The sequence below is a fragment of the Podarcis gaigeae genome, assembly GCF_964106915.1.
Source record: "Podarcis gaigeae genome assembly, chromosome: 8".
NCBI lineage: Eukaryota > Metazoa > Chordata > Lepidosauria > Squamata > Lacertidae > Podarcis > Podarcis gaigeae.
The window spans coordinates 26,268,279-26,289,012 of record NC_139684.1 but is presented as its reverse complement, the minus strand read 5'-3'; the positions used below and the strand labels follow the sequence as shown (position 1 = coordinate 26,289,012).

Sequence of the window (20,734 nt, the reverse complement as noted above, 5' to 3'; positions counted from 1 at the left end):
TTTAACTACTTGCTGCATGAAGGAGGGGCTTTCTTTATCTGTCCTGAACCTTCCAGCATTCGGCTTCATTGGATGCTCAGGAATTCCAGTGTTAGGACAGAGGGAGGACAACTTTCACTGAGAGGGAAATGGATTATAGATTGGTCCCCTTCCCAGCTCCCTGTTGTGTGGCATGGTGCCTTGGGGAAAACATGGAGCTCTCTCTCTCTCTCTCTCTCTCTCTCTCTCTTTCTCGTAATCTCAATTTTGATCTCAGTGGGGGAGTAAAGCGATCAGCCTCCCTTTCCCACCTGCTGCCTTCACAGCAAGACTTGGGCTGCCACACCTGTGTAATTACTCAAGGAGAGGAAAGATGGGGAACTGCCTGTGAGGTCCTTATGTCTTAGTGGGAGGCGAAGGAGGCCTTGGCCACGTTGCCAGCCATGGGGCAGCACAGCTGGGCTGCTTTTAGGTGGCTCTCGTCACCCCCCCATCTTTCTCAGTGGGGCAGCACCTTGAAGCATCAGAGGGATAGGGAAGAAATTCAATTCAGTTCACATTTAAAGGCAAACCTACCTATTGTGTACTTTCCCAAAGAGTATGCAAATAGAAACATAAATCATCCTTCACATTTTGTGCTTCTCTGAATTTTGCAATGCAGTTCTTCTCCAGCCAAGTCTTGTCTGCAAAAAATTGCATATATCGGAATAAAGTGAATGCAGAAATGCACCGGTTAGTGAAAACAACATGCAAAATCGCTTTCCAGTTTGGAAAAAAATAATTGCAGTTCCAAAATTGTGTATATTAGACAAAATTGTGTACAGAATTAGGAGGAATTCACACTAAAATGCTGCCGAATTTCCACAAGGACTACATGAAAATGTGGAGAACTGAAGACTAGGAAAATGTGAAACTGAGAGAGGCTGAAATGGATAGATTCTTCCATCCCTACACTGACTCAAGAGGGCCTGGGATGATCGAGGCTGATGATGCTGAAAGCGCCTTTTAACTGGCACAACATTAAGATATATGTTAGGAGGTGAAGATGAGAGGAGAGACTGGCACACTTACTGATCCAAGGTGAAACTGTGTTCCCAGCCCTTGCTTTGCGGGTGTCAGCTTTGAAGTCAGGGTCATGACTCGGACCTGTGAAAGTTAAAATCTATAAGACCATTTAAAAAAAAGTAGAGAAAACAACAAAAGTTTCACAAATGTCCCGTTGTAAAAAATAAATAAAAATCTTGAGCAATCATCAGCAAGGCAGCGGAGACCAGACACACGAAGCTCTTGGGAGAGCCAGTGTGGTGTAGTGGTTAAGAGAGGTAGACTGGTAATCTGGTGAACTGGGTTCACTTCCCTGCTCCTCCACATGCAGCTGCTGGGTGACCTTGGGCTAGTCACACTTCTCTGAAGTCTTTCTCTGAAGTCTTTCAGCCCCACTCACCTCACAGAGTGTTTGTTGTGGGGGAGGAAGGGAAAGGAGATTGTTATCTGCTTTGAGACTCCTTTGGGTAGTGATAAAGCGGGATATCAAATCCAAACTCTTATTCTTCTCTTGCAGGAGGGGTAACAGGCGAAGACCCCATTCCGCAGTAGGGAGATAGTTGGGCCCTCATGCCAAGTGGGTTTGGAGGACTTGTTTGAGCAAAACTGAGAAAGTGCATGTACAATGCATGTAGCAATACAGCAATCGTTTTATTTAGACAGCAATCACTTTATTTTGCACTATTTGGACTTCCAGGGGAAAGGAATTGAGAGACAGAGGAGCTCCACCTCACATGGCATCAGATGGTGGGCCAAGCTCTCTGAAGGGCCAGTGTGAACAGTCCCCCTTCCACACTGACCACAAAGTCTGGGGCAGATGGTATAGGACGCTGCAGATCGTAAACTTCTGGACCTCTCGGGGAAGGGCGTTGTGTAGGCTGGGTGCGATGTCTGAAAAGACCCACCCACACCTCATGGGACGATGGTGTCATAAAAACATGGGAAGAGACTGCTGGGTTTATTTGTACCTTTGAACACTGCTTTGGGATGCTAAACACCTAAACAAATGGAGAAGAATATCTAAGGAGCCCTGCAGCTAGATCAGACCAGTGACCCATCTAGTCCAGCACTGTGTTCTCAAAATGGCCGACCAGATGCCTCAAGGGGAATTCCACAAGCAGGATCTGAGCACAAGAGCGCCCTCCCCTCCACCAACTGCTTTTCTGAAGCATCACTTCCTTTTACTGTGGAGAGCAGGGCCTCCTCCAACATCTCTAGTAGCCATACCCCATGGATGGAGCTACAAGCAGTCCCCACCCCTCCCAACAGATCTCAAAGCCGAAGCTGGTAGGTGCTCCTTCAGGCATCCCTCAAAGTACTTACCTTGCTACTTTTTGCTCCCTGAAAACGGCTGCCTGATCTTGAGCACAGAGAAAGTTTGGGGGTCTTTTACACTCTGGTTAATATATGTGTTTGGGGTGTGCGGAGCAAGGAGAGAGTGACTTCCTTCCACCCTCAGTTCCGCGCGTAGATTTTGTTTCACTTCCACAACTTCAAGAGATTTACGTGCTCAAATGCCGCCAACTCCAGGTTTTTCCCCAGAAGTTGTTTATGGCAGCAACTGCTGCTAATGTTGTTGTATTTCTTTCTGTTCTTGGTGTTCCAAAGCCAAATTACTGTGACTAATGTACTTCTATAAATTTTTGCAGCCATCTCCATGGCTGCTGTCTGAAAATGATGCACAATCTCTTCTTTGTGAATTCTGGGTTTACTGAGGGCTGTTTTCTTTGTGTGGGGGGTGGGGGGAGAGGGAAGGATGGCTTGCGCAAGAGTGGTATTTCTATTATATCAATTTGCCATATGGTAAAGCGATTGGGGGGTGGATATATAAACATGGGCTGAATGAACGGCGACAGATGTTTATTGGACAAATGGCTGCACCATCCCCTGTAGCTATGCCAAGAAGGACATTTCTGAAAGAAATCTGGGGGCTTCCCTGGAGCTGATGAAGACAGAGCAAAAGCCAGATCTAACACCAACCTGTGTTGGGGGGCAGCAGTGATTCCTTTCTGTTCTGGGGGAAATCAATGCTGGGTTGTTGTTGTTTTAATCTGACTTCTTTATTCCAAACTTCCTTTTTACCTAAATCATGAACGATGGGTTAAGAGAGAGAGAGAGACTCTTTTGAAAAGTATGAGATATTGTGTATAAGCATAATCAGTATAACACACACCCCTTCTGCTGCTTCCTTCCTACCACCCCCCCCTCCTGACCCCACCACAAGACTCTAGTTAATCTGAAGAGTCTTTGGATACATAACACAGAATGAGGCAGGGACATTTTTCACAGTTCCTTCTAAAACCACTGGTTAATAGACTGGTTTCATTTTTGAATGTAAATAGAGTTATGTGTTTACTTTAACTTAGCGTATTAGGGAGAGAGGTTTTGCTCAGATCTAACAGTCAGGCTCCGGATCAAAACTCCCCCACTCAGAAATGTGTGTCCCTTTTCAAATGGGCTGCAGACCCTGTTGAGACATCACTGGAAATGCTCTCTGCAGGCTGTGAGATTTTTTTGTTGTTGTTCTCTCTCTCTCTTCTGTAGGGATGGGAGACAAATTTGGTTTGGCCCACAACTTCTCCTTAATTTAATGCAAACCTGCCTAAGTCGCACCTCCCAAAAACATATGCAGAAGAGGTAGGGGGACAGCAGCTGTACTTTGAAGTTCGTTCATTCTTTCACATTTTGTGGTGGCCAGCTCCAGCCAAGAAACGTGTACATGAAAATGCATGCAATTAGTGAAAATAACATCCCAAAACATAGGAGGGGAAATTGCATTCAAAAATATGGATATTTGGGAAATGCACTTCAAAATGCTGACAAGTTTTTGTGAGGACTGTTTTTAATAAACTGGGATGAACTGACTAGAAAAATTAGAAGTGGGGAGAAAAACTGGAATGGGCAGATTCTTCCATGCCTGCTCCTCTGCCAGTGCCTGCCTTCCTTGACAGCAATCAGTCATCAATCAATCAATCAATCAATCAATCAATCAATCAACGCTTGACTTTGCATGGTGGGAGGGGGAGGTAACAACCACCAGCAGGAAGTGCTTGCAGGCAGGTAGGTAGGTGCCCCTGTGGATGAATGGGTTGAAAATGATGTTCCTAATCATGATTTTCAATGTGAGTGGGAAGGTTGGTTGGTTGGGGAGGAGTGGGATGCGCAAAACCAACTGGGGCCTTTTGAGCCCTTTCAGATGCTCAAAACCAAGCAAGCAACCCCTGGAATATTTCAAGAAGTTTTGGGGGATGCTCAAGCAGCCCAAATTTTTATTGAGACAAGCTGGGCAGGCATGGGAACATCACTAAGTGCTGGTGCTACTTCATTGATAGGTGCAGGGAGCACCTCCAAAATATGACCTCCTCACCCCACTGCAGTCCAGAATTCCCACACCTTCTGCGGCTCCTTCCTGGTTATGGGGAGGGGAGAAGGAGTTCTGCACAGCTTCCGTCTCCCCATGGAAGGAGCTTTTGCTGTGTTGGCTTCCTGGGCTTTTAGGATCCCTCCAGCAAGTTCTTACAGATACCTCTTTGTAAGAAAAACAAAGTGTGGCACTTTGGTTTAAAGCCCTTTGCGTACATTGTCTGGGCAATCCAATTGTCTGGGTCAGCCTGTCCTCTTATTTGTAGATTGTGTGTGTGTTGGGGGGGGGGGAGGACTTTGACTAAGGCCAGCGAGCATCTCCATGGCTGTCCTGAGATTTGAACCGAGGGCATCCAGCTCGTAGCTCATGCTCTATGTCACAATGCTATGCTGGCTTAGTGTGCTGCCTCCTCTGAACTCTCATTCTTAGCTGTTGCACTGCAAGAACTTTGATTGGCAGGTTTCATTCCTTAGGGAGAAATTTCCAGGTGGGTTTTGGGAGAGGTGCAGGGAGGAGGAATACTAGGTAGGTGATAAGTGAGTTCTCTACCCCTGGTAATTGATGGCTGAACCTCCCTCTCTCTGTGCATGTGTGTGTATGGGACTCACTCACAGCTTTGAGGCAGCAGCATCCCAGGTGTTGGGTGTAAACGCAGATTTGCTCTGCCTCCCTGATGAGCCACCTTCCTTTTGTTTTCCAGGCCTCAGAATGGCTCTATGATCCTATACAACAGGAAGAAGGTGAAATACAGGAAAGATGGATATTGCTGGAAGAAGCGGAAAGACGGGAAGACCACCCGAGAAGATCACATGAAGCTGAAGGTTCAGGGGGTGGAGGTAGGTGCACAAGGCGAGGGGGACTTTATTGCGGGGGCTGCCATGTCTCGTTGCATCAGCTGACCGAGTAGGATGTTGTTGTTTTTTTAAAAAATGTCGCGTCCATATATATGTATTTTAAAATGCTCTGCTCCACTTACTTGTGAAAGGCTACCTTCATGCGTTACCATAATCCCTGTTATTGTAGGAGAGTCTCATATTGCTGTTATGGTCTGGTTTGCGAGCAAAAGGTTGTTTCTGTTGGTGTAGGGCTAAACCCAGCACTCTGGAGCAGTGTTCGAAACTCCCATTGTTCTAGGCACATTTTGCGACAGGGAATTTCATTAGCGTGAGCAGTTTCTGAGCTCTGGGAGCGATACTGCGCCTAAGATTTCAGATTAAAACTGCAAAGTGGAAGGAAAGGACCTTTTTCTGCCTCCCCACTTCCAGCTACTCTCTGAAGACTGGAGAAGAGACTCTCTTAAGAATATTGGGGGGTGGGGGGTGGGCAGGGGAAGGACTAGACCATACGAAAAATGAACATAATATTTTGGTTACAGTTCATTCATTTTCAGCTTTGTATTCTTGTTATAGATATAAAAAGTGGGCCTAGACTTCCTTTGTTGCGCCCTTAACCTAGGCTTAAGGTGCCATTTAGCTCCTAGCTTTCATATCTGAGTTTCTAACACTGCTCTGGAGAGTCCTTGCGACTTGGTTATGGGGCTAATGGAAGCCACACATAGGAATCTTAACTGGTTGGAGTTGGAAGGAGTTGTGACAGTTTGGAAGGGACTTGAATCTGTGCTTTTCTCTTGCTGAGCTTTTTGAGTTCTCTTATTCTGGTAAGGGGAGTGTGCGTATTATCCTTGCGTCTTGAAAGATGAGTGATGCTTTGGGGAATTCTTGTCTCCCTGATGACAGTTTTTTATGGAAGCTTTTGAAAGCTGTTTATTGCTTAACAGGTTAAAAAAAACACACAACCCTTATTGTGATTGAGTTCATTTCTTCTTCTTCTTCATTATCATCATCATTGCAATTGTGAATTACATCAATGGCGAAAAAGTTTCACAAGTGAGTTACTGGTGATACCAGAGTTGTGCATGCAAGCGAATTTCGATTCGTCCTGCTCTCGGTTTCCAAAATAAGTCCTTGAGAAGAAATGGCTTCTGGAGCCAGGGAAGAGCGACAGCTTTAAAAAACAAAACAGAGTTGTTCAGATGTAAAAGAGAGGGTACAAAGTCCCATCAATATAACAGAAGTTTATACGTTGCTGTATTTTATTATTCAGTTGCTTCACAAGGGACTGCATGTCGTGGTTGTGATTGATTCTCCTTGTATTTTAAAGTTTGAGCTTCTGCTACGTTGAGCTAGTTTTGACTTCTTCTTCTTCTTCTTCTTCTTCTTTAAAGGATATAAATATAAAATAAAACATGTGCCTAATACACGCCAGGATTTTAAAGGGATATGATGCCTGGTGGTACCTCTCATCCGCACTGACATTGCTTTCCAGAATGCTAAGGAGCTGTAATGACCATTAGCCATTAGAGATGTGCTTTTCCCACTCAATACTTAATAATTAAACTGCCCCTAGAGGGATCCGTGGAAACACTGTGTGTGTCACCATCAGACCATCTTAAATTCTAACTCATCCCCCACCCCCGCTGCTGACGCGATTAATGACAGAGCTGAATCTAATTCGGAAAGAGGGTAGCTGCTTTCCATGGCACAAGTCAGATTGGGCGCTGCCGTGGTTTGTGGGGCATACGGGGGAAGCATTTCCATTGCCACCCCCCCCCCCGTGGCCTTATTTGCATGTTGCTCTGCTGTGGATCTTGGCCCAAAGAAGTCTAAAGTCCTTTCGGGCTGCCTGGCCATTTCTGCATCTTTGACCAAAGTGGCATTTGGGTAGCGATTGGGTGGGTTTTCTCAGCAGCAGAAGCACAAAGGACTGTGCTCTCTGTGTCTTTCTGCCTAATGACAAGGCAGTGACAAATCAATGGAAAACTCTTGCCGGGCACCCTTCTCTTGCAATTCACTTCGTTCTGGTGCCCATTAAGATGCAGATTATCCTGAGACTCCTCTTTGCCACAGACTCCCAGCTCCCAGACGCTGGGCATTGATTAGGCTGCTCATGAATATTGAAAGCTGCGTGTCACTTGCCGGTTCCTCCTGACACAGGGCAACGAGGCGATGGCTGCGTCAACCAGGCAAATACAACGCCCGAGCGGAGAAGCGGGGAGCCCACTTGAGGCCAGAGCTGTAGCTGTCTGCTTTCATGACATACCAGTAGCCCACCAGCCATTTCCCTGTTTGCTATGGTTTCCATTGCTGCTTCATCTTGTGGGAGAAGGACTTCTTACTTGACATATTTTTTTTGTGCTGGGGCAGACTGATATTATACCCTCCAACATTCCACTGATTAAAATTGGGGTGTGCATCTTTTGTTGTTCTGTAATTCCAGGATGTCCTGGGAAATTGGGGGTGGTTGTGTGGTACGTGATACTACGCTGGCTCGCGGCCCCTTATAATTAGTGCATACGTGCATGGTCAGATCCACTGCTTCCTCCAGGGTCTCAGCCCCCACTGCAGTGGGGTGCATGGCTTCTGCCAGCCTGTTTCCCTAGTAATGTGCAAAAAGAAAAACAAGTGCCTTCTTTGCACAACGCATATCTGAGTTACAAAATTCACTGTGGCAAGCTGTATTGCTGGCTGACTTCAATGGTTTTTAGAGGGGTTTAGACAAATTGTAACAGGGACGCGGGTGGCGCTGTGGGTTAAACCACAGAGCCTAGGGCTTGCTGATCAGAAGGTTGGCAGTTTGAATCCCCGCAACGGGGTGAGCTCCCGTTGCTCGGTCCCAGCTCCTGCCAACCTAGCAGTTCGAAAGCATGTCAAAGTGCAAGTAGATAAATAGGTACTGCTCTGGTGGGAATGTAAACGGCATTTCCATGCGCTCCTCTGGTTCACAAGAAGCGGCTTAGTCATCTTGGTCACGTGACCCGGAAGCTGTATGCCGGCTCCCTCAGCCCCTAAAGCGAGATGAGTGCCGCAACCCCAGAGTCGGTCACGACTGGACCTAATGGTCAGGGGTCCCTTTACCTTAGACAAATTGCACTCATGCATCCGAATACCATTTGCAGCAAGCCATGGGGGGACGTTCTTGTGCTCAGGTCCCTCTTGCCGGTTTCCTACCGGCATCTGGTGAGAACAAGATGCTGGACTAGATGAGTCATTGGCCTCATCCAGCAGGCTCTTCTTAGGATCTTAATGGAGGGGATAAGTCTGTCTTCTACCTCCGCTATAGAAGGCAGTGTGTCTCTGAATGCCAGTTTCTGGGGATCAAAGCTACGAAGACTGCAGTCGTGGTCAGAACCTGCTTCGCATCTGGGCATCTGGTTGGCCACTGTCAAAACAGGACGTTGGAGCAGATGGGCCATTGGCCTGATCCAACAGGTTTTCCTTATGTTCTTAAGGGAGGGATGAGATACAATGGCTGTATTTGACCTGTAGCAGGCAGTATGTTTCTGAATGCCAATTGCTGGGGATCGCAACTGGGGAGAGCGCTACTGCATTCAAGTTCTGCTTGTGGAGCATCTGGTTGGCCACTATCAGGACAGAATATTGGTCCAGATCAGTGTTTCCCAGCCTTGGGTCTCCAGCTGTTTTTGGACCACAACTCCCATGATCCCTAGCTAGCAAGACCAGGGGTCAGGGATGATGGGAATTGTAGTCTGAAAACAGCTGGAGACAAAAGGTTGGGACTGGTTCAGATGGACTATTGTGACCTCATCTCTCTGGGTATTCTTATTCATTTGTTCAGGTGTTTTTATGTAGCATCCTGATGTGGGGTACAAAGGTATAAATAAATTAAACCATATTAACATTGCAAAAATGCACAAAATGACAACCCTCCAAGTCATTGGCCACCCCATGCAGGGGGCACAGAAATACTGACCCTGATGATGTATTTTGCTAAATGTTTTTTCGGAGGCATTTTGGGTGAGTTTCCCAAACTTGGGTCTTCAGCTGTTTGGGGGCTATAGTTCCCATCATTCCCCACCACTGGTCCTGCTAACTAGGGATGGTTGTAGTTGTAGTCCAAAAACAGCTGGAGACCCAAGTTTGGGAAACCCTGATCTAGACTCTCAGGGTAATCAGGCCCTCTGCCACTCACACAGGTTCTCAGTCCCCCATCTCCTCTGAGCAATCATATCTGGGCCACCAAGCCAGGGGAACCAGGCTGTTCAGTGCTCCTATGCCATTCAGAAAAGACATGACCCGCCCCCCCGGGGGGGAGTATTTGCATGTGGGATATCTGTTAGCATAGCATCACTCGGAAAGTGAGGAGCCTCCTTGTGTGTCAGCGGTGTTTGTCAGGTGGAATTTGCTCAGACTTTGGGTTGCCATTAGAGCTTTCTTGAAACGTCTGAGATGAAGGAGCGAGGTATGCTTATTGAATTGTACAAACCCGAAGGAGCTGAAAACACTCTGAGGGATTAGATTAAAAATCAAGCAAAGACGGATTTTGCATTGCTGCGGTTCCTTCCACATCGAGTTTACTTGTCGATTCAATAGGAGCAGACTGGCGGCGGATTCGACCGCCAGCTCCTTCTGCTCTCAGTCAACCTCTCAGTCAAAGAGGGACGGTGAGACCAGAGGAGAGTGTTTTTGCACTTAGTCCAACCTTTCCCAACCTGGTGCCCTCCAGGTCGTCCCTGACCACTTGTCAGGATGGCTGGCTAGGGATGCTGGAAGCTGGCGCCTCAACAACATCTGGAAGGGAGAAGGTTGGCCTAAGTGTTTGACATATAACCAGATTTAATGGTGAGCTGGGGTTGTTGTTGGGGTTTTTTAAGCACGTGCATCAGTTGACATCTTTGAAGGGGTGGAAGGAGGCATTGTCAGATTTCTGGATGACCAGAAAGTGTGTGTGTGTGAGTGTGTGTGTGTGTGTGTGTGTGTGTGTGAGAGAGAGAGAGAGAGAGAGAGGCTGATTCTTTAGGAGGCAGAATGAATAAAATCCAGAATAACCTTGGACTGATTGGTAAGTGGGTTGGGACTAACCAAGTGGAATTCAAGGGAGACCAATGGAAAGCTCTGGATTTCGGCAAAGCAAAAACCAAGGAGAGGAGAGCCCCGCCTTGGCAGTTTTCCCTGGGGCACTTGGGGCAAGGAGACCAAGAAGACTGTCTCTTCTCACTCTGCATGTGCTGTTTGAACACCCCAGTAGATCTTCGTCAGAGGTCCAGCTTCCTTGATGTGGAGTAGGTTACCTGAAGGTAAAAACACCCTGAATGAAACAACGCCTTCAATTGCTTAGCAACTTGCCCTCCCCCCCACATTTACGCTGTCCCAGCAGTGACATTACGCCTTTTACGGCTTCATTCTCACTGTAATTGAATGAGATGGCCTTTATGTGGACTTTTACAGGGAGGACTAGCAGGGGAAAGGGGCTCCCATCTGCAGCAAGGCACTTGCCACATTAGGTATTAAGAGGGCTAGAAATAATGGCTCTGACAAACAACTCCGGCTCTGATTTGCTGCCAGAGGAGGAACTCTTTATTGGGGTTGACAGAAGGCTCATAAAAAACACAGTGCTGAAGGGAGGCCAATGAGGAACAGGGGAGAGGTGTCAGCTGATCCGAGGGGACCCCAAAGCTTTCAGAAGTACGATGTATCTTCTTTTCTAAAAAGATCTAAGGTGTGTCCCCTCAAGAAAAAGCATTACAATGAGGACTGAGCATGCTCAGTAGCCATGGAATGTTAAGCATCAGTGGGAAAAGAAAACAGAAAACCCATGGAATAGAGGAGGATGTCCCTGAACAAAACCACCCTCTGTTAGAGAGTCAGGGTGAAACATACACTTTGTTGCAGGTCCTCAAAGAATTTCATACTGTGGGATAAATGCCCCAAGAAGACAGCAGGTTCACAAATACTAACGCCAGATTTGCAGGGGTGGGGGGAGCTATGCAAGCCAGTTGTGTGTGTGATCTGTTGCAATGATTGAGACCGGTGCTGCTTTGAATGTGGGAACACGATGTGCAATTAAAATAATTAATTGTGCCATGATGAACAACAACCATTTGTGTGCATGGTTGGGTTTGTGAACATGACGCGCGATTGCTGTTGTTTTACATTGCCTCGGGTGGTTTTATTTTTATTATTATTACAGAAAGGTGATTCATAAGCTTTACAAATGAACGAAGTGCAGGCTATGCTCAAGTGATACATGAGAAGGAGCGGGATCAATCTTTTGACAACCACATCTCTGCGTTGGTGAAGAAATGCTCTAATTGTGGGGTTGTCAGCTGTGTGTTGGGAGGTGGAGTTGTTCGTGAATAGACAGGGCCAAACTGCACCGATTGCTTTAAAGGTTTTGATTTGCTGTTGGAGGCGGGAGAGACGGCCAGAGCAAAGATCCCCAAAATGTGAAGTGGGCACTCAAGTGGCAGTTTGATGAGGCTTCTTCAAGTCAGACCATTGATCCATCTAACACTGGCAAGCGCTCTCCAGTGTTTCAAGACGATTCCCAGCCTTTCTGAGGCTGCCAGGCATTGAACCCGGGGTCTCCTGTGGTTGCAAAGCATGCTCTCTACCACAAGGAACAAATGGTTACACACACCCCAATCTCTGAGCAGTGAGAGGCTCCATGGGTGCCTGTACTTGCCCAGGGTTCGGTTTCCTTGGAAGGAAGGTCAATAGAGACTGTGGTGTCTTTAGGACATATGGTTTTATTTGCACATACATACAAGCTGAGCATAGGGTGGAGGGGCTCACAGCATGGTTCCCCCCATCTGGTTTCCAGCAAAGTCGCAAGTCACAGTTTGGGGTCCAGCTTGGAGCAAGACAAGTCTCCTCAGTTTCCAGCATCAGCCAAACACTCTCTCTCTCTCTCTCTCTCTCTCTCTCTCTCTCTCTCTCACACACACACACACACACACACACACACACAGAGCCCACCTTGGCTTATTCCCAGGTGAGGTGGGAAAAGCCCCCCCCCCCACATTTGTCTCCATGGCAACAGAGCAACCTCCTTGGGTATGCAAGTGCCAGGTACTTAGCTGAGCAGTGAAGACTATTACCCCATCGTTCAGCCCGGACACTGAGGTCCAGCACCGAGGGCCTTCTGGCTGTTCCCTCGCTGCGAGAAGCCAAGTTACACGGAACCAGGCAGAGGGCCTTCTCGGTAGTGGCAACCACCCTGTGGAACACCCTCCCACCAGATGTCAAAGAGAACAACAACTACCAAACTTTTAGAAGACATCTGAAGGCAGCCCTGTTCAGGGAAGCTTTTAATGCTTGATGTATTGCTGTATTTTAATATTTGGTTGGAAGCCGGATGGGTGGGGTATAAATAATAAATAATAATAATTATTATTATTATTATTATTATTATTATTATTTGTGTGACTTCTTTCCTGTTACAGCTTCTACCCCATGTAAACCGTACCATAGGCTTGGAAGGGCCCCATAGGTCTCTTCCAGACTGACCCCCCAAATTCACAACACTGTGGAGGTGCCTTATAGTGAGTCAGGCCATCTTCTTCAGTTCTGCCTACACCAAGAATACCCAACATGCTTCCCTCTCCTTGTCCGTGGACCACAACTCCCATCATGCCTGACCATTGTCTGTGCTGACCAGGCCTGACCAGAGCTGCCAACTCCTCATCCTTGCTCTACACTGATTGGCTCTGGTTCTGCAGGGTCTTTCCCATCCCTCCTTGGAGATGCCTTCTTCCTGCAAAGTAAGCATTCTACCCCTTCCCTTAAGGCGTTGGAAGCTGCCTTATACAGAGCCCCGGCTGCTGGTCCATGGAGCTTAGTGTTGTCTACACTGGCTGGCAGCAGCTCTCTGAGGTTTCAGACCAGGAGTCTTCCCAGTCCTTACCTAGGAGATGCTGGAATCTGGGATCTTGTCCATTCAGAGTAGGTGCTCAAGCCCTTAGTTTTGATGCTGCTCAGCGAGTGTGTGTTGCTGTAGCCTAGGAGAATGGGAGATTGCCAGGGAAGGGTTCCTGTTCATTCCCTGCCTCCCTGTTGCTTTCCTAGCTTACATGGCCCGCAGTCCTTTAAAACAAAGCAAAACAAAAAAAAGAGGAGAAAAGATTTTAGGCGGCAGCCCCAGCCATGAGGATTCACTTGGCCCTGCTGTATTTATATCTCTTGGCAGAAGCTGCCGAAGATTCCCCCAAATCATCGTCCTCCTTGAACTTCTAATTAGTTAGAATCCCTGGTGGTGTGTTCATAATCAATTTGCCATAATTAAAAAATTCAGCTAATAAATAGAGGTAAAGCTGAATGTTGGAAGTCGCACCGTCGTCTTTCTGGGCTGACACAGCGCTGAATTTACAGCTGGGTGGTTTAGTTAATGGGCCTGCCTTATTCTTTGTGCATAAAGTTCTATAAATATCCAGGAATGATGTGTTTTGAATGCAGAATGGACCTCCCCCTTCTTGTTTGGGGTGGGGGAAAGAATAAAAGCATTGAGTGGTGGGTTGTTGTTTTTTAAATGTTAATGCTCGGTAAGAGATGCTTTTAATGTAGAAAACGACTAAAGAAATAAAGTAATAAGATGGATTTTGTCATTTAATTTGGATAAATGTTGGGGCCAGGCTTTCTGAAGGACCCTGCCTCACTATATGAGCCTGCCTGGGCTTCTGAGGTCTTCGTGGCAGGCTTTCTCTCAGTCCCACCGCCTAAGAGAGGGCCTTCTTGGTGGTAGCTCCCAAATTATGCAACTCACTTCCACAGGAGGCTAGGCTGGACCCCTCTCTGCTTTCCTTTTGCTGGCAGGCAAAAGTTGGAGAAGCAGGTGCCAATTCTGCAGAGAAAGAATGGTTTTGGGAAACTGGAGGGCAGGTTTAGCACAGCACTAGCTGGGGATTGTGAGTCGGGAAGCTATTCTGGGGCGAGGAAGGAGGTTTTGTTAAGGATAAAGCCTAGATGATGGTGGAGGACCACAACATCATGACAATGTGTAACCTCCTTGCTTAGAGGCAGTGTACCACAAAGTAAGCAGTTCTGTGAACATCAAATTGGTGCTGCTTCTGGTGAGCTTCCTGGAGGCAGTGCCGCAGCTACAAGGGGCGGGGTAGCCGGGTTTCTTGACCCGGGTGAAACCTCCAGAGGGGTGCCATTGAGACTCCTGGCCTGTGTGTGTCTGTCTGTGTATGTGTATGCAAATTCGTGCAAGGTGTGTGTGCCAAACTGCGTCTTTGACCCAGGTGAAAAAAAGCCTAGTTTTGCCCCTGCTGCAAGCATCAGGCTGCTTGCCATGTGAATAAATATATGGGACTAAAATGATCCTTTTGGCCTTACCAGCTGTAGAGCTCTTCTTGCATTTCTTTGGAATCTGGAACTAGAATCTGATCTCCTCCAAAGACGCCAGACCAGGAACTTTCAGGTAGTAATTGCTTTTGCGGTTGTTGAATTGAATTGCTGGGTGTGTGTTGTGACCTGTCCTGGGAACGTTGATTGATGAAGGGCAGGCAAAATATACGAGAAATGTTGATGGATTCTGCCAGTGTCTAAACAGAAAATTCTCAGGGGGGAGGGGGTTCATACCTCAAGTGGGACAGTTTGCCAATTTCTTATGCTTGCCTTCAGGGCACCCATGCAACTGGGAACCCGTGTTTCTTTAAACGAGCTCTGGAGTCAGTATTTTGTGGCACGTTCAATACATTCTGCTTTCTTTATAGCTGCGCCATACCTGTTTTGAACTTCATTAAAACAAAAAAATTCACTGAGGTGGGGGGAAAGTGGCCACACGATGTCAATTTTACATGCAAGCCTTTCATTATTATTGTTACAATACAGATCTCCCTGTATGGATGGATGCAAAAAAGAGAAAGAAGTTTTCTTATTGCTTGGTAAGCGCTAGAACGGACGCAGGTGGCGCTGTGGGTTAAAGCCTCAGCGCCTAGGACTTGCCGATCGAAAGGTCGGCGGTTCGAATCCCTGCGGCGGGGTGCGCTCCCGCTGCTCGGTCCCAGCGCCTGCCAACCTAGCAGTTCGAAAGCACCTCCGGGTGCAAGTAGATAAATAGGGACCGCTTACCAGCGGGAAGGTAAACGGCGTTTCCGTGTGCGGCTCTGGCTCGCCAGAGCAGCGATGTCACGCTGGCCACGTGACCCGGAAGTGTCTCCGGACAGCGCTGGCCCCTGGCCTCTTGAGTGAGATGGGCGCACAACCCCAGAGTCTGTCAAGACTGGCCCGTACGGGCAGGGGTACCTTTACCTTTACCTTTAAGCGCTAGAACATTTCTGTCAAAATGGGGGTGGGGGGGAGGGAGGAAACCAGCCCACAAAAGGCTTTTGTGGCATTTCAGTCTAACTATTACATGCAGGCTGGATGTTGCATTGCCAGGATAACCTTGGTGATAATAGGATATTATTATTACCAACACAGCTTGGGAGCAAAGGAAGCCCTGCCTGAGAACACGCTGCCTTTTTATTTTATTTTCCAAAGCCACCCCCAGTTTGCAAGTGACCAGTGGGGCTTTTCTGGCGTTCTGTATGTAAAGGATCCCCAGCTGGATCCAAAATTGCAGGAATATATGCTGGTATTACTCAGTTCCTTGCAGCTGTCGGCAAAACACACTCCCGGGTTATCACCAGAGGACGAAGCAACTTGTGAGACCAGAGCTAATCTTGCAAAACTATTCCTAGGATGCTCTGATCTGCTTTAATTTAACACGGGTCTTTCTCTCCATCGGAGGTGAGCTGTGTAGTTTGCAAACTAATTAGGTTCATGTTGTTCAGCCCGGCTGCTTAATGCATTTCAGCAAAATAGAATGAGGGCCACTTAGAGGAGGAGGCTGGGTGGCTGCTTCCACGCAGCCACACTGAGCTGGCCTTTGCAAAAGATGATGCTTGGCTCAACACCCAAAAGATTTTGTGTTAACGGAACAGCTTGGTCTCATTCCAAGACCACCTCCTGCCTCCCCCCACCAGGCTGCAGGCATTATGGCTGTGGTAACTGGCCGTTTTTGACCGGGGGGGGGGGCATGATCCCTCTAGGGGACATTTGTGCTGCCTCCCAATTCTTAGCTCATAAGGATCCCTGCTAATTGAGTTATGAATCTAATGATGGGGAGGAGGTGATTTGCATCCCTATAAGGGCTCCAAGCAGGATGCGGTTGGCGCTGTGGGTTAAACCACAGAGCCTAGGGCTTGCTGATCAGAAGGTCGGCGGTTCGAATCCCCGCGACGGGGTGAGCTCCCGTTGCTCGGTCCCTGCTCATGCCAACCTAGCAGTTCGAAAGCACATCAAAGTGCAAGTAGGTACCACTCCGGCAGGAAGGTAAACAGCGATTCTGTGAGTAATAAGCAACACCGTAGAAGAGACATCATGCACAGGTACTGGCTTGTCCAAGTCAAAAGATGAGCAGCAGTAATTTGAATAACTTGAATTTTACAAACAGCCTTCAAGGGCAGGCCTACATGGAAAGTGCTCTACAGGAGACTAATCTGGACATTGCTAAAGCACCAGTGAGAGTGACAAAGCTTTTGGTTAGCAGCTTTTGAAAGAAGTTGAGGGGAGGTGAAATAATGGGAATTATTATTATTATTTTTTACTTAAACCATTTCCACCCACTCTTCAGCCCCAAAAGGCTCCCGGAGTGGCTGGCAGTCAGGTGCTGGTGGCAAGACATTCCCTGCCCACCGGCCTGCAGACATGGCACAAAAGGAAAGAGGACTGGGAGGGAGAAGGAGAAACTCAAGCTATTTGAAACTAAGAGCCTTTGTAGAGACCAGACCAGCTGAAATAGAAAGCTTTCCAGGAAAGGAAGAGCAAAATGCCACATGTATTTCTGAAAAGCTGATTGGGAGGCCCTGCCATCTCCCTGCCCCCAGATTTTCTTCCCTCTCCTGTAGGCGCCCTCTGAAGTGAAGATGGGATTTAAAATTCCCAGGATTGGAGTTCAGAGGGGAGAGAGAAAGATAGAAGCCCCTTGCTTGCCAGTGCATTTATTAAGGAGAGAGTGCCTGCCCCTTAGGACACATATATTAGTCTTTCCTGTTTTAAGCATTTACATGACAGTAGGAGAAAAGCCCAGGTCTGTTTTCTGTAATCTGCGTGGCCATAAATCCTGCACCCTCGGTGGTGATGGATGTGAGAGGCAGGGGTTTATTACAAGGAGTGTTTAAAAAATGTTGACTCTTCACAAATTGATTATTTGGGATTTATTTCAGAAAATATTTGCCATGGCGTGTGATATACTGAACTTACGGTCATTATGGCTCCTTAACGATTCACGCATCAAAGGGCACACCAGGGAAATCGGAGAGCTCCTTTTACAGTTTCTGAAGGGGGAATATGGATTATTATTAATTCTCAAATGGGCCTCCTGAGGATCTCTTCAGAAGGGGACGTGCGTATCAATAATCCCCCTTTCTGTATTGGGGATCCTAATGTATTCATACACGGAAACATAAATTAAAAGCAAACACTTTTTCTCTTGTGGCAGGTTGATGCTCTAAGTGCTTGAGGGAGAATGTCTTTGAGCCTTGCCAAATACATAACACCCAAACTGTTTTAAACCACTTCACTTCCTTTTCTCGGAACTCATAATAATGTTTACGGAGACAAATTCCTGGGAGCTGGTGGTTTAAGGAGCCCTTTGAGCCAGTAAATGGAGCTTCCAGGTGAAGGGGCAGTCTACCTCTGCTTGGCGCAAGCAGCAGGGAGAGGGCACTTCTTCTTTTTTTGCTGTTCTTCTCAGGTTCCCAGAGGATCTGCCCGGCGACGGTGGCAGGGGTGGTGGTAGAGAGAAATGCTGAACTAGATGGGCCATTTTATTTCTATTGCAGAGCAGGGATTGCCTTTGAGGGACTGCTCTGTGTTTGTTTAGAAAATGAAAATACTTTCAATACCAGATGGAATTGCTTGATGGTTTTAAGCAGCCCCAGAAGGGTCGGAGATGGCAATAAATCCGCAAAGAAGTAAAGAGTCTATTTCTTTGTCTGTCTCTTTTCAACTAATTCCTCTTGAAACATATTGTGAATGGGCTGAGTTATAACAAAAGCCACAGAGGGAAAAGCCGAGAGGCAGGCAGAACCAGCCTCGACATGGGCTTTAACCAGGAAAAAGATGCAAAGCAACTTCTTTTTTGCCTTCCCCCACCCCCACCCTTTTTACACTCAATTAGTTTCCACGCTGTGCTGGGTGCAAACTTCGATTGGAGCAGGTTTTTTTCTTCTTCTTCCCCCTGTTTGCTTTTTACATGATTAAGAGAGATGAGATGAAATAAATTGTATGAATTACCCGCTGTGGTTGCTGCCTTCCAGCTTTCTTAAGGAAACCTTCCGGTGACTTTCTAATCTCAACTTTTGGAGCTTTTGGCGTTTTGCGTAGAGTTGGTTTTGCTATTGGTGGAGGAAGCGACAGCTGTTGAGTTCCAAAGAGGCATTATTGTCACAGATACCTACATAAGGACCACATAAGCCACCAACTTAGATGGCTTTGGAAGAGAATGGGACCAATTTGTGGAGGGGCAGGGCTATCAGCAGCTGCCAGCCACAGTGTCTATGCTCTGCCACCGCAGTCAGAGGCAGTAAAGGGTTGTTCTTATGTTCTCACGTTCTTAACTGCCTTGCTGAATTGGTCTAAAGTCCAGCATCTGGCCAGGTTCCCCCAGGTGCTCATGAGCCAGGCATGAAAGCAGCATCCTGCCCCATTGTTCGTCCCCTCTAAGAACTGGTGCCAGAGCCATGCTGCTTCTCTGTATGTTCCAGCAGAACTCTTTGCCTTGTCCTCCTCCATGAATCAGTTGAATCCCCATCCAAGTTAGCAACCACCACGGCATCTTCTGGCAGGCAATTCCATTGAGTCTCTTTTCTCTGCCCTCCTCATTCCTCTCCCCCCCCCTTTGTCTATTAGATTGGCAAGAATGGCCTTGTTCTCTGTATAGCACTTAGAAAATTGTAGGGGCTTATTAAATGTGGTGGTGTTGTAGTCGATGATGATCTGTGGAATGCCTGCCAGTACCTATTGGCCAGTTCCAGTGCCACCACTGTTGACTAGAAACACAGTCATTTCCAACAAATGGTCCAGGTTGTTTTTGCAAGTTTCTTTTATTCTTAATAGTACTGCTACTAATAAACCTTGGCTGATCCCTTCTTTGCCAAACCGTACAAATGTTCCTGTTTGTCTTGTAAATGAAAACTAGAAAGCACCGTCTTCTCCCCACCCCACATCCTTGGAAATGTGTTCTCCCTCTCACCCATTTTCTCTCTCTGCGTGTCCTGTTTCCTTCCAGAAAGTTTTCTTCTTCACTTAGCTGAGCTCCCCTGTAGCAACTTGACCTCATCTGCCCACCAGTTGCTGTGGGTTGAGGGAGGCAGGCAGAGGAGGACACAGTGAAGCTGACATACGTCTGACGTTGACATCAGGAGTGAGTGATTCACCCTGACTGAAAGCAGGACCTGGCTGGGAGTCAGCTCCTGAGGGGGTGGGGTGGAAGCCAGACACAGGTACCATCAGTTGCTGGAGACCTTGGGCATCTCTGAGTTAGCATCTTGCTCCAATGAGATCTGGAGTCCTACATAATGATGTAACCAGGTAGTTTTCACCAGCCACTTTGATTGTGATGGGTGTTAGGAATGTGGCTCTTAAGGGCATGGAGTGCCATGGGCATAGCCAGGATTTTTTTGGGGGGGGGAGGGAACAGGCTTTTGTTGGGGGGTGCAGAATCTCAGCTTTGTATTAATTTGTATTGATTTAGGGGGGACAGCTGCCCCCCTGACCCCCTTTGGCTATGTCCATGCTTGCCTCTTGGTAGAATCCAGTTTTCTACAAACCATAGGGGTTCCTGTCTTGGGGATCTTGTATTCAGGGTGTTCCTGTCTGGTGTGTCCTGGGGAGTGCTTGATTCAACTGGCCCCCAACCATTCCTGTCTATGGGCGTCTTGTAGCTGAAATTGTGATAAAGGTGGAGAATCACCTGGTGACCTTGGGGGGGTGTTGTTAATGGGGCTGCCTGTGCAAGAGCTGTTTCGGTGGTGATGCTACAGTCCCCTGCTTTGATAAGAGCACGGTGGCAGCACACAAATGGATTTTGGGCTCAGGGCTTGTTTATACACCCCTGCCCCCCTCCCCATTGTGTTGATTTCCTGCTAAGCAAGCAGGATGGAGGCTCAAGAAAACTGAGCACTCTGGAAAACATTCTCTCTGCAGCAATAAAGCAGAAAAGGGGTGGGTGGGAATGAAGCCTCTGCACCCCAGTCCCACTCCCACCCCACCACCCACGCTGGAAGAATTTGTCTCCTTGCTCTTGGGATGTTTTTTTGCTGCAGTAACATTTATGGAGGGATGTTAAGACCCAGCTCTAGTGCGCTTGGGCTGCTCAACATTTTGCCTTCTGAATTTCACTGAAGGATAAGCAAGCGAAGAGGCGAACATCTGCTGGAAAACATTTAAGCAGCAAAAAAGTGTTTGTCTTGCAGAATATTTCAGGAAGCGCATTTAATTTATTTTGCTTAATTATCTCTCCTTGCATTTTTAATGTCCTTTAATACAGTTACGTTAAGCA

General features: G+C 47.3%; 1 protein-coding gene across 6 annotated transcripts in view; it reads left to right on the top strand.

The window, feature by feature from the left end:
- LOC310850687 (calmodulin-binding transcription activator 1-like) overlaps positions 1 to 20,734 on the top strand; it is a 683,171-nt gene that overhangs the window by 284,438 nt on the left and 377,999 nt on the right. For all 6 annotated transcript variants that reach the window (XM_083752369.1, XM_083752371.1, XM_083752372.1 and 3 more), the window contains exon 4: positions 5,088 to 5,223. In XM_083752369.1, coding sequence (XP_083608495.1) covers positions 5,088 to 5,223 — 136 coding nt within the window. The remainder of the gene's footprint in view (positions 1 to 5,087; positions 5,224 to 20,734) is intronic.